This window comes from Gobius niger (assembly GCF_951799975.1).
Source record: "Gobius niger genome assembly, chromosome: 14".
Taxonomy (NCBI): domain Eukaryota; kingdom Metazoa; phylum Chordata; class Actinopteri; order Gobiiformes; family Gobiidae; genus Gobius; species Gobius niger.
In genome coordinates this window covers 8,631,540-8,646,213 of record NC_136865.1, presented here as the reverse complement: position 1 = coordinate 8,646,213, position 14,674 = coordinate 8,631,540, and the positions used below count along the sequence as shown (strand labels likewise).

Sequence of the window (14,674 nt, the reverse complement as noted above, 5' to 3'; positions counted from 1 at the left end):
GAACCACAAAATCTTAATCCAATCAGTTGCACCCGGATTTTGGGCAGGTTTTTCAGATATTTTTCATCAGATTTTGCTGATACCTGGCAACCCCTGACCCCAGTTCAGCACAAAAGGAGATTGACAAGACTATCAGCTGCTACTGGAGACATGCCACGCCGGTGTTGATTATTGACATGCACTTACCAGATGCTTTCAACCCGTTCTGGTAAAAAATTTGGAAGCGCGTGAGTCAAAGTGAACGGAAAAACAAAGTCATACATGGAAACACTGACATTATTTGCTGAAATTATATCAAATTAACAATGATGGCCTTTGTTCTATTGACGTTATGTTGTCTTGTTTTCGCTCAGTCGGTGTGTCGTGATGGGAAAGTGAATTTAAAAGATGGGCATGACCAACTCCTCCCAGGATGGGTTTCCAGGAGAAAGAAATGAATACCAGTTTGAGAACCTTGTTGGTGAGTGGAAACGACATTGTCCAGATGACGTTTCTCCTTGAAAACGTTTGCTATGATGAACAGTTTGCACAAACAACGAATGAAATTGGCAATGAGGAAAAACGTGCATGGACATTATTTCATTGCATATTAGATGGTGATTTTGCCACATTAGTCAACTTGAAGATCCAGAGAATGACTGTGGTGGAGGGAAAATCTTTTCAGCACGCATCATCTAATTAGCAGGCCTGAGGGTTTACATGACACATGGAGCCAAAGAGTCTTCTAAGAGCATTTACATGAGGTTTGAAGAGATAAAGAGGCCCGTCCGATTGCATCACACCAACTTGTGACGAGGCAGGGACTGGGAGTGTCCAAACACTTATGTCATAGGAACAGATGACCAATTCCCTGGATCTTTCTATGTGGAGTTTGCATGTTCTCCACTTGGCTGCATGGGGTCCCTGCACAAAAGGCTAACGCTAAGATCTGCTACACTGCAATGCTCCACCCTCTACAGCGTTACAGTCCCTTACGATGAGCTCCAGGGCAAAAAGTCTCCAACAGGCAAGTTCAAGTTCTGAATGTTCAAGTTGTACAGCAGTGTTTTCCAACTAGTGGTGTGGAGACCCCGGGGGTACGCAAGCTTTTTGCAGGAGGTGTTTGGAATCATTTTAGATTTGAAATAAAATGCTAAATGAAAGGATGTTTTTCATTAAAATGTATGGATTGGACAGAACATGAAGTCATTTTACAAAAAAAAAAAAAGGCTTTAAGCTGCATTATGCAACATTCTATGTGAAAAATAAAAAATACATTTTGTTCCCTAAATGTACCTTTTTGTGACCAAATGCAGTAATGGTGGTCAGAATGGCACCTTTACTTTCCATCACAGTGGCTTCTACAGTGTTCCAGGATAAATTGTTTTGTGGGTTTTTCTGGTGAGAGGGTCCATCAGCAGAGAAAACTTACAAAACAATTGATCCTGGAGCATCCTAGAGACCACTGTGATGGAAAGGAAAGGCGCCATACTAACCATTTGGTTGTGCATTTGGTCACAAAAATGTCAATTTACAAACCAAAATATATATATTTTTTTCTGCTTAAAAAGTTGCATAATACACCTTTAAGTTGAACATTTTCTTTAAAAAATTGCGACACAGTGTAAAGTGAAAATAATCATCAAAATGAACACAAACAACTCACAAGTCCGAGTCGGGTCCCTAGGCCTCAGTATGATGTTCGACTTCCCAGTCCGGAAATGACTGGAGTCCAGAAGTATTTTCTCTGCCACTCTATATACCCACTTTAAATAAATAAATACATTACAAGTCTTTATCTGTGTTTTATGAAGATGGAGGAAGCAGGAGTAAAACCCAAACATGGAAAGAACATGCAACCTCCGCACAGAAAAGCGGAACGGATGATATAATACCGGCATTGTGGCACAAAAGCAACTTGATATTGGATTTTGACTGCGAAAAAAGAAAGAACCTTCAACTGATGTTAGTTAAAATGCAGATAAACCCACCATTTTAAAAAAAAACAGTGGTTTTATGTAACCAAATGGTGGCTTTCACATGTTTTTTTTGCACAGTGTTCGTGGTGCCAGCGCGCTCCTACCTGCCGGCTGGACTGTGGACTCAATCTGTAGCATGCACACACAGCAGCAGACCCACGCACCCTGCCTGCCACCGCGCCACGTCCTCCTACAGAACTCCACTCTCTTCACCTCGAACGCAATAACAAACACCGGCAACAAACGCTTGACCGCAATTACCCGGCAAAGCAGTCACAGCCGCCCATGTGAAGCAATGAAAGTAACAAGAATGGTCAGGTAAAGGTCTGGGGAATGGTAAAGTGGACTGATGCACTGCTGCTGCTACAGTGCGGATGAGCAGCAGAATGATGTTGCTAAAGGGCTTTTTTTTTTTGTCTGGGTTTTTAAATATCTCATGAGTTTCAAGTAATGATCACAGTGCCAAAACCACGAGGACTATGATATTTATCTGGAAATCCTTGAAATCATTTGCGAATACAACAGACTTTTAGTGAATTGAAATCCTAAACCTTTTTTTTTTTTTTAACAACCTCTTGTCGTCGCAATATAAGTGTTTGCTGTTGTCGGCCGATATTAAGCCCGCCCACATGAGGCAGAACTGTCATTTGATTTGACCAGCAGGACGTGCCCAGACAAATCAACGGATGAGGCACAAAATGGATGTTGGAATTAGGATTTCAGGGCAAGGAAAAATCATTTTTGGGAAGCAATCAATTGTTCGGTGTGGGCTAACTGAAGCCCGTTCATGCTAGCAATTTGGCTGGGTATTATTTAGAATAGGGCGAATAAAAATAGGACGATTGTTGCGCGTGTTAAGACAAACACGTGAAGGTCAAAATTACAAGCCTGTGTTCAATATTGACTTAAGGAGGAGCAAAAAAGTTTCAATGGAAAGTCCACCACAACAAGGAACTTCTGGAGCCTGCCCCCGTTTGCTTACGGCTTCAGGAAGAAGGAGGCTATAATTAGTCCATTCTTCACTTACAGTCTACGGATGCAATTAGCAAATTACAAAGACTGCCATCATTTAGGTGAGCTAATATCCTCTGACAACAACTCAAACGTGTCTCCCGTAAGGATTCATCATGTAAAAAGCCTGCTAACCCTGCATGCAGTTTAGATCTCTGCTTGCTCATATCCCTGTAAATCTTTTGCATACTGCAGGCTTGTCCCGCAGGTTTAGTTCTCCTGGTCAAGTTTAAAATTTGCACTTAAAAATAGAGTGCAACTCTAATGGCGATTGCAGCCGTCCTGTCGTCCCGAGTTAAAATCACAGCAAAGGCTTACACGAGATATTGTCTAATGAATCAGAGCAGTCGCAACTGTTTTATTCTTTATCAAACCACAAGATAAAATAAGAAAAGAATCATAACCCCTGCAGCTGATTGTCCTTTTCGACTATAGCGACAGCATGTGAACAGGGACGTATCCTGTTGCCTTTGGAATAATTCAGTGTGAACATTTGATTACCGCATTCTATTATTCCGTTCACACTGTTCACACTTGACTAACTTATAATTGGTTGATATGACAATTGAAAAATACATTCGTCATACAAAGTCAAATTGCATTACGGCTTTTGCGGCTTGCCATATTAGCCCAAGAGCAATTATTTAAAAAAAAGTACAAATGCGAAATCTGGTCATCTGCTCATTAACAGAATGTTGTGGAAGTGTCCGAGAGAGGCCGGAGTTGGATTAACCATAAAAGATTTTCGGAAATTGTCGAAATTGTACATATGAAAGGACATAATATTAAGGTTTTTTTAACAGGAGAATCCAACCCGAGAAAAAAAAAAAAACGCCAGTCAGTTTGGTTATTACTATCAAAAACATTGCTCATAAAGTTATAGGTCCTTGGAAAATCTCAAGCATAATCAACAACATGCCAACTCAATTAATGGCAGGAAGTAGCGCTTGCTAATAAATGCCAGCACTGGTATCCCCCTAAATCTGTACAATACTGCCAAACCCTTTTCATTCTTTTTTTTAAATCAGAGCAGCGATGTAAAAAAAAAAGTGTGAAGCTCCGCGAACCATATTCAAAAACATAAGGCCAAACGATGCGCTCGATTGCGTTTCCTAGCACCCATTTGGCAATCGAGCCACCTCTAAACGTGCGCTATACCTATGTGACAAACGCTGGCAAGGGAAGCGGCGTCGGCGCGTCTATGTAAAGGTAGCTCTTAACACTTGTAAATCTGGTCCGTGCCAAGCGGCAATCAATGAGGTGTAACACTGCCGCGGCGATATGAGACAATACGACGTGTGAAAGACAGGAAAATAATAATCAGCTCAGCTCTTGACACTCAAACGAATGAATGGATAGACGAATTTAATCGATTTTCTATGTTACTTTTGTTTTTTGTGTGTGTAAAGTCAAGGACAACTGACATATTGCCGCATTCAAAGGCATTGTTTGTTTTGTTTTGTTACCTGACCTATTTTGGGCTGACTTCCTGTTGGCCAGTGTGGGGTGAAGACTACTTCCTGTCCACATTTTACCGTGAATAAAACGTTAAAGATTGAAAGTTAAAGATTTAAAAGACAGATGGAATCTTAAATAAACGCCAAGCCGTCTGTGTTTCATTATTTCAATATTTTCAGACGGTGGTGCCATTATAACCTTTGCTAGCGTCAATTTAACGTTAGCCTTTAGCTTCAATGCTAAAACATAAAAAGTTTACAATATATCATGCAAAAACCAATCACTAAAAGGGAATGCACATTGTAGCCTATCGAAAGCCTATGAAAGATCTCAGTTGGTTCATCTCTATCAATAAGTGGAAAGCGAACAAACAAACCAAACCAAATTGCTAACTAACTAGCTTAACCAATAGATTAAAAAAAATAATAAACAATATTAGGGACTTTGGCATGAACGGCAAAACAACACACACAGTATTAAAGTTAAAGGGACTATAAGGAGTTTAAAAATGTTAAAATTAAGTATTTTCCTCCACCTACATGTTCCAGCCATGTCCTAATGTGTAGAATGAGCTCAGACCTGTTCACCACAACTGCCTCTAAAATCCTGTACGGTCACTCAAAAATGTATCACTTCGGCCCGAATTGCCGTCATGCACGAGCTTAATATAGAAGGTGCAGTTACATATATGGCCAGAGGTGGCAGTAGTGAGTATAAAATGGCGAACTTGCTTCCAGCCCCTTTAAGGTTAAGTCTCACAGTCGTGCCTAAGTTTTCCATTGTAGAACGGTTTTCAAAAGGCAGTCGAGGCTGTTTTCGACTGGTAGGATGCCCTGCGTGCCATATTAAAATGGCACCACAAAAGTACGCGGGACTATCCGTCAACTGTGTTCTCGACACCCAAACAAACGAGCGGCCCCTGAGTGCGTACGGTGCAGTTTAACAGTGTAAATGTTGAGCTGGCTATGGGGGGGCCCGGAGCCACCGCTTGGTCCTGATGAAGACAAAGAGGCTACAGCGGCTGAATGGGGCTTTCAGACAGGATTACACAAGCGCTCTTAAAGACTGCTTTTAATAGACCGGACTGAATCTTATTTTCCTCCCACTCGGCCCCATCCAGCCACGTACGCCGCCCTTGCTCTCCCCCCCCCCCCCAACAAACAATCACAGTATACCGGAATGTGCAACGTTCTGGGAATTTATATTTCAAGTGAAAAAACGTGAAAGGTGTAGGCAAATTAGGCAGGTTTTCAAATGGAAAAAATGTTAAGGCGCAATCTTCTACATCCACCTGTCCCCAGTAGTTAAAGCACAGTGATTGAACTCTGGGGGTTCTTAGCTTTCAAATGAGAAGCGCCATGTTCACAAATACTGAAGCTTATGTCCTCATACGGAGCTTAAGTCAACCCAAGTTCCCAATTGTGGTCGAAGTGCACTAGCCAACCAAACCACAAGGTAGCCAAAATCTGGACTGAATTGTTCAAAACGTGATGTCATGTCATGTAGGTTTATCGCCTTTAGGACCTGGCAACCCAAGGCATGGAGCACTCTGTGAACTTTGTCTTTGGAGTTTTGGCAGTGAAAGGGCTTTAAGAAACAAACCATAAAACTTAACCATAAACAACTTTTACATTACGTCAATCGTTTTTTGTGTAAATGGGCACGTGGCTCCTCTCAAAACATGTTGTTCATCTCGTGACATCACACCGACAGCTCCAACTATTGTTCCCTCTCGCTTTAGCCTTGTTGTTTTCATCAAATCAGCGCGTGTGTTGTTTTGCCTTCACTCACCGCGATCCTCCAATCAGATTCGTTCACCTACACCAACCAATCCAGTGCCTTATCCGCAGCTGGGACAGGGCAGTCGCCGGGCATCTTTGGGCAGAGGACAAACAAGACCCCGGAATTAAGCCCCCCCCCCCCCCCCCCCCTCCTCCCACCCTGCCTTAAAATCCAATTTGAAAAAGCCCACAGCAATAAGATTGGACTGGGCTGTGGCTGCTAAATGAAATGGCGATTTGATTGAGATTAACGTGGCTCCTAATACTTCTCTATTGCATGGGAAGGGGGAGTGAGGGAGAATTTAACTTGGGGGAGATAGATATCGTAATAGCTTTGGGTTTGTCAACAAGTGAGTAGATATTTTTAGGACGTGTTTGAGCTTTTGTCCTCTTACAGTACAGAGATTCGCCCAGGTCCAAAGTTAAAGGGGACCCGCCATGCAAAATCGACTTTTTAGACATTTTAAAGGGAGAGGTAATATGCAAAATTGACTTTTAAGAGTTTTTTTTTTTACCATGTTACAAAGATGTCCTTTTATGAAAAACATTCCTGGAGCTGTGTTTTGACCTACTTGTGCATCTGTGAGAAATCCTTGAATCTACGTTTTCAGGAAACACTTTCCTCACCTCGCGATTTCTTGCTAAGCTTAAACCTTTTAAGTAAAAACATTCGCCATAGTTTCACTACAGAGGCACGCGGACCTTTTTGGTTTTATTTTCCATTTGTTCTCTTTATTGAAACAGCTGCACAGCGAAGGGGAGTGAGAGAAGGGGTTGGGAGGGGCCTGAGACTGCGTGAAAATCAAGAAGTGAAATTTTGATTCAGCCGTTTTCAATCGATATTGCATTTTCTAACCAACAAAGTGGATGCATTTGGAAAAATAATGCCTGAGCTTTTTAACACATACCGGTAAAAACATATAATCAGAATGTTCCCCCATCCAAAACACTCTGGCGCAGCATTTCACTTCATCCACACAAGGGTGAGTGCTTTACTTCCGTCTGTGCCAGCAAAAGACAACTAAACCATCCAACTACAGTATCACGCTATTCATAAAAGTGTTTTACAACTGTTTGGCTGCTCTTGTGACATAAATATAACCTGGAATCCGCCGCGTGGCTTTAAGTCAGATGCCCCCAGCAACCAGCTAGATTCCGTTGCCAACACCATGGGGAAGTGCATTTTCGTATGTCATAAAGTAACAGAAATGATGGAATTAAAACCACTCTCGCAAACCACTTTTCATCTAAAGAACAATGCCGGCGAGCCTTGCCAAATTCCCTAATTAATAAATATGTGTGAGCGGCTCGTGTTGTTCTACTAAAGTAACAATGCGTTGGAGTCGTTTTAAAAAATCCCATTAATGCGGCGCTGTTGACCCCGCTAGCCCTTTGATTAAACTCCCACAGGCTGAGGCACGAGTGGAGGTCCGGGCACATCAGTTACTGTTCGCCTTCCAAAATAACAAGATTATCTCCCGCAAATTGGAATCTAAGGTTTACATCTCTCAGCTGCAGTGGGCGACTACGGTTTGGGATTGGGAGCGCAAAATGGTAGCTTGACTAGCCATTTGAGGTTAGTTTTAGAACCTCCATGTATACAGCCAGGCCAGCTATAGTCTGAAGTCTGATTCTGTACTAGTTTGAGATCTCGTCCAGTTCAGATGAAGGTGAGCTTGGTAGAAATGGTGGAAATGTCTTCTTCCACATTCTTCCAAATAGGTGTTTGTGAATGGACGATCCCCAATGTGTTCGCTCAACCTTTCTCACCAGATCAAAAGAAAATCCGAAAACAAATTAGTTCAGAAAACGCTTCCTTCCTGGTCTTTTTCTTGAAGGAATAGGCCACCGTTTTTACATACTGAGATATGTTCTTACCTTAGCTTTGACGAGTTCTTTAGGACCTGTCTGATCTTCACCCGTGCCTTCAATCACGTAAACACAGCGCAGACGGCGTTAGCATTTAGCCTCTCCCCCTCTCCTCTCTAGTTCCAAAACTGGTCAAGATAGAAGCTACCAAGCTCTTCCACGTTTTCCCTATTTAAATATGGTTACGTGAAGTGTTCCACTACAAAGTATAATTACACAAAATTAAACAATGTGGATTTTCTAAGCAGATAAAAGGGGGAACTATATTGTAAGGCGTAATAATACCAGGAGTAGTTCGAAATCCGCGCAGTAATCTTCACTTTACTGTGCAGTAATCTTCACTTTACTGCGCAGTAATCTTCACTTTACTTTGCGGATGCCAAATTACTCCTGGTATTATTACGCCTTAATATATAGTTCCCCCTTTTATCCGCTTAGAAAATCCACATTGTTTAATTTTGTGCAATTGTACTTTGTAGTGTAACACTTCACGTAACCATATTTAAATAGGGAAAACGTGGAAGGGCTTGGTAGCTTCTATCTTGAGCGATAGAGGAGAGGGGGAGAGGCTAAATGCTAACACCGTCTGAGGGACGGGTGAAGATCAGACAGGTCCTAAAGAACTCGTCAAAGCTAAGGTAAGAACATATCTCAGTATGTATAAACGGTGGCCTATTCCTTTAAGCCTCCACGTGATCGAGGAAGTCCATACGCCAATGACAAAACATTTCGGAGGATGGTCCGTTGCCGACTGAATCCGTGTTTAATCATGATGTAGTAGAAGCGACACAAGAACACGCGTTTATTGTTGTCATGGGGACGTTAAGAGCGGTACACAGGTGGCGTGTTTAAACAAAGCACTCCCCAGCGAGGCCTTCCGGGACCAGGGATGTAACGGGATCTCGTGTTGGAAACTAATGAGGTCTGGTACGTGTCACATATAACTTAGAAACAATCAAACTCAAGAGACAATAGCGTAGCCTCGCCAACCAGACTTACACGTCCCCGTCGGAACAAACGTGAAGACGGACTGAGAAACAGCGCCATCTTCTGGACAATCGACAGGCGAAGTACGAAACACTGTTCATCAGAGGTGAGAGGGCTTATGAATATCACTCTGGATGATATTTAAAGTCTTTTGAATTGGAAAAAAAGGTTCCAGACGCATCTTGGATAGGAAAAAGACCAAAACGACCAGTCAAATAATATTGCCAGAGAATTGCTGCTGACTTTTCGTGGACTCAATTCAAATGTTGTTGTTTTTCTCATTTTAAGCATCCCATTGACAATCGTATTTCAAGATTGTCCAGACCTACTTAATATCAGCATGAATTCCCGTAATCCAAGCACTATTCAAGCCAGTCATTTTATTCAAGACCTTAAACAAAGAGTGGGCTGGCCAGGCAAGTTCATGAAAACCATTAGAAAATACACGCCAGTCTAGTTAGATCTTGCCCGGTATATCTTCATAAAAAGTGTACGAAATCTTCTAGATACCTTTTAAAAATGCATATGTCGGGAAAATAGGTAAAAGTATATCAGCTCTCATTGCTAGCAGAGGACGCATGGACAGAAAACTAACCTTATTTTCACAACTATCGGACATATATAAACACAGCAAATTTCAGTCAGGCATAAATTTCTCATATTCGAAATGGAAAACATGACTGAGTAATCTAATTGCTCGCCGTATACTTTCATAATGCCTTGCCCTGGATCCAGAGAAGCATTATGCAACATCTACTCCGCTGCCACAGCCTTCACGTTAACTCAAGCTAGCATGCACGGTTATTTACTGTAAACCCATAAATTCTCCTGATCTTTTTACGGCAGCGACACGATTACCTCATCTCATAATGTTCACTTCATTAAGATACAGCCGTGATTGAAGCTGGCGCTGAGTGTCTTGGCAGTGGACGTCGGAATAAAGTGCTTTACAAGAACACCGGGGGAACTTTCCCAAGCCTCCCAAGCCCAGGGAGGAAGCTGTATAAAACGCTGGGAAACAAAGAGGCCTAATCCCACAGCAGAATGGGTGGCAAAAGAGGAAAGGGATTACAGCCAGCAATCTATTAGATTAACCTCACATTAATTTGAATTTAAGGGATAATCTGCGGTTACATCTGTTGGCCGTGACACCCGACACTTGTTATTTGTTATTGTGCTTTTAAAACCCATGATGTAAATGGAACGGTCGGGAAGCTGTGCTGTAAAGTGGCACGAGGCAATATGAGCATGTAAAACACTGAAATGAAGGCTTTCAGAATAGGTCCGCACAACCGATCGCAATGGAAACGAACAGTGCATGTTAAAGTGATAGTCTGTAAGTTTAAATGTTTGACAAATTTAATAAGACTGTGTATAACTGACCTCCAGGGCCTGCAATTTCACTAATATAAGTATATTATAATTATTTTTTGTAAAATCCCTCCCTTTGCTGATGTTTAAGCCCCTAATCTGAATCCTTGGTGCCATAACTTTGACCAATGAGACAAGCTTTCCTGTGAAGCGGCCGGTCTGGTCCAATCAAGAGATGACGGGGAGGGAGCTTGATCTAAACGATGTAACCTTTTGAAATTTTGTCCCCTTATTTTGCAAACTAGGAGTGACTTTCAGGTCAAATCAGGAGGGCAGTGGGGGGGATGGGCGACTAGCTTCCCATTTTGCAATCTTACAAACAATCACTTTAATGAACACAGGTGGGACATGGAAACACGCCACACCGGATCCATCTGTTATCACACACTTAAGGTTAAGGTTAAGGTATACTTACTAACTTGCACTCTCAAACACACTCTCACTTAACCTGGCCTAGTGTACATGTTTTTAGAGGTAAAGGGAACACCAGAGCAGACACAGGAAGAACATGCGAACATTACAAGACTTCTTTAAGACTTTTTCAACTCAATCAACCCTGCACGAACGCAACAATAAGAGCACAAATAAATTCCGAATTAGCAAAGAAAAAAACTGTCTGGATCTGCAAAGGTCTGCTTCATTTCAAATAAACAATTGGTAAAAATGGGCCCCCTTTCCAATTGCCTGTTTTGCCCACCCCGCTTCAACACCCCTGTTACTCCCAATACTTTGTTTCAAGCACAGTACAGTGAGGGAGTTTTTTTTTTTCCTTTCTTTTTTTCCCCCAGGATTAATAAGAAGCTCATGGCCGAGTGGAAAGAGGGTGACGCCGGGGTCAGGAATCTCCCGAGGTTTGCCCCATGTCCCTGCCCTGACCCACAACCGCTCCGGTCCGGAATTCTTTGGGAATGTCTCGGAACACATTGCGAATTCTCTTTCGCACGGACGGACGCAGAGACGAGGAGTTCTTTTTTGTTTTTTTTCCTCCCTGTCTTGTGGCTTGCGCTCTCCTCACGCACCAGAGCCGTGAAGGAGGAGATGAACCCGGTGAACCTTGAGAGACACTAAAGGGCCTGGTCACGCCGGGACACAAGCGCCCGAGCCCGACTACAGGCATGTATTATGTAGCCAACAAGTATGCTAAATGACAGTAGGAAGAGACGAGCTGCGTAGCTAAATATAAGCTTCATTCACGCTGTTGCAGTGATAGGGATTAAAATGGGGAACTGTCCGTGGAATGATTGCTATGTTAAAGGCGTGCAAAGGAAGCAAAGGAATAAGGCAGATCCCGAAAGGAGACAACTAAACATTATGGGCGACGTCTGGAAGAACATGACGTTTTTTTTGCGAGTGTGACAAAAGAAACTTTTTGCTTTCATTGATTAAATAACTTGTCGTTGCTATTTGAGCGTGAGAGCAGTGGTTTTTCACCTGGCGTAGTACTTTGGGGACCTGTACCTTCAACACCCCATGACCAAGATAAACCAAATTCATTTCGACGTCTCGTGAAGAAAAAAAGTAGCAGTTATTGATTCAAGGGTTGATCTTTTAAGACAATCGTATGGAATTATCGATATCGCCGTCAGACGAGAACCGCCGTCAACGGTGTGTTTGTTTGGGCTCGCCATCGTCCCGGTGTTGTCCGGCTTCGTAGAGATTCACAGGTATTGTCAAGTCAACCAACGCCAGTCGACAATATTTTGAACATCTCTTCAACATTGTAAGAAATACTTTGTTTGACTCATCGCTTCGTCATTGGAATCGCCAGCAAATCCGTTTCACCGACTCGAGAAACTGATTGAAAAAGTCTCGTTATTCTGAAGTGACCGACAGAAATAAACTCACACGGGATGTTGAGTAAGGAATTAACATGTATTGTTTGTCGTTCGCCTCTCAGCATGGAGCAAAATGAGTCCAAGTGCAGACTGTTCCGGATTCAGCCGAGACAAAGCAATTCTCAAGTCTCCATGTTCGAAATCACAGATGTGTCATTTTCTGTTCAAAAAGTTGAAACAATGTTGACGATTCACTTTCGAACGCAACTCTGGGCAGCACGATCCATCGCAATTGAACTGAAATTGGGACTTCAACGGTCACAATAATCACAAAGGCTGCAATTATGGGGAATGTGATGTGCAATGTTTCCATAGATTCTCTCAAAAAGGATGTATAACGTATCAAAGCTGCGAACTGTAGTTTAGACTTGTGTTTGTGTTCTGAAATGCATGTGTGGTAGTTGAGGTGATCATACAGTACTGTGGTCACAGACATGTATAAGTGCACTGTGAAACATGAATGATCTAATTGCAACAATTTCTTAAAAAAAAGAAAAAAAAATCTTATAATTGCTATTAGTTTTATGTTTTGTTTATCCCCCAACATTGTGCAGCCCTGACAAGCACTGATTTAGGGGAACCAAACTGCCCACACTAATGGAGAGGGAAAGAGTCTAAAAGAGATAAATGTTTCTCTTTATTTCCAATTGTTGTGAAAGGAATAAGGATGACTGAAAACTTCTTACTCCTGACGAAAGACCACAGTTTTCATATTGTGGACACATTAAGATAATCCTACACAGTCAACATAAAGGCACTGTCAATATAGAACAAAGATGGGCTCGGGGCCATTCTCACCGCTTCTACCACGCGCGCTTCTCAATTCGATTCGATATTGGCCGTGGGGGACGTGTGCCGCTTGTCCACTGTGATTAACCTGTTAGTGCGAGCGCGTGGCAGGCGGACCAGACCAGACTAGACAAGACAGCCCCTCACGTGCACCCTCTCCGCTTACCTTCCAGCCGGCGGAACTGTTGCTGTCTCCTTTATCCTTGAAATACGGCACAAAGCGCACCATCCAGTCGTAGATCTGGGACAGCGTCAGCCTCTTCTCGGGAGCGCTGTCTATGGCGCGCGTGATCAGGTCCGCGTACGACAGGTTCCCCCACGCGTTCCGCCGGGACGACTTGGCTTTACGCAGCTGGCCGGCCACGTCCAGCGCGGCCACGGCGGCGGCGGGCAGAGTGGACGCGGCCGGCGCCGAGGCCACTATGGGCGGCTTGATGTCTGCCGGCGCGCCGCCTTTCCGCTCGGCGCGACACGAGGAGGGCACGTCGTTGTAGCCGTGGAGCTGGGGCTCCAGTTTGACAGTGGCCAGACCCATCAGACCCCGGCTGGCCTCGTCCATGAGCGGCCAGGCGCACGGCTGGGGGAGATTGTCGAATTCCGAGTGCGCGCCCATCGCTCCGCTCTCCATCATCATGAGCATGGTGCCTTTTTTTTTCCTCTCCCTTTTTTTTCTTCAGAGGCAAGGTCACTGTCACAAAACGGGTAAAAAATTAAAAAAAAACACACAGCAACTGCGTCCTACAAGTATTGTTCACACGTAAACGGGATTCTCAAATTGGGGGCTATTCTCCACCGCGTCAAGGCAGGGGAACGCGTATCCAAATCGCTTTCTTCAGTGTCTCTTCCATGATGCCTCGCTCTTACGCACGTCCAATATCACTTAACAGCAACAGTTGATTCACACACAAAAAAAGAAGCCCAACTCCAATGTTCTCCTTTCGCAGGCTTCTTCTACTTCCACAAGTCGAGTCGAAATCTCATGAATCATTTACTACACGCACGCAGCTCCAAGCCTCAAAAAAGAGAAAGGGGGAAGGAGAAAAGAAAAAAGAAAGAAAAAAAAGAAAATCCCTGGTACGCGTTTTGGAGTCGGGAGCATCCTCCGGTGTGAGCGCGTCTGATCCAAAGCACGCCGTCGGTTTGACAGAGGCACGGATTTCTACCTTTGTCTTTGCGCACGTGTCACATGGGCAGCGTCTCTCCTCCTATCGCGTCGCCGCTCCCGTGCGTCCCACAATGCGAGACCGGCATGTGTGTGTGTGTGTTTGTGTGCGTGTGTGTGTCTGTGCGTGCGTCTCTCGGTAGGTTTTGGAGGCACTCAAGCCCGGGGAATAAAGTGAAAAGAAGTGTCGCTGCTGCCTCCGTGTAATTGGACGAGCGCGCGCGGATCAAGTCACTCCCCTCCACAAACAACATGCAGCACCACGCAGGCACAAAGCGTTCGTTTACCAAAGGCGCATCAGAAGGAGTTGCGTGACGTTGTAGTAATGTGGGTTTGAGGGGAGACGCTGCAGGTGAACGGGGGGAGAGGAGATGTCACTTTGAAACTTTTGCTGTAGATTAGTGAGAAGAGCAAAGCGATACAAACGTACGGCACGTTTTCAAGATCTTGTAC

The 14,674-nt window shown here is 43.6% G+C and overlaps 1 protein-coding gene across 1 annotated transcript in view; it reads right to left on the bottom strand.

The window, feature by feature from the left end:
* foxo6b (forkhead box O6 b) overlaps nt 1-14,452 on the bottom strand; it is a 76,078-nt gene extending 61,626 nt beyond the window's left edge. Inside the window, exon 1 of the mRNA XM_079571248.1 lies at nt 13,226-14,452. Coding sequence (XP_079427374.1) covers nt 13,226-13,699 — 474 coding nt within the window. The 5' untranslated portion in view covers nt 13,700-14,452. The remainder of the gene's footprint in view (nt 1-13,225) is intronic.
* Between the last annotated feature and the right edge of the window lie 222 nt (nt 14,453-14,674).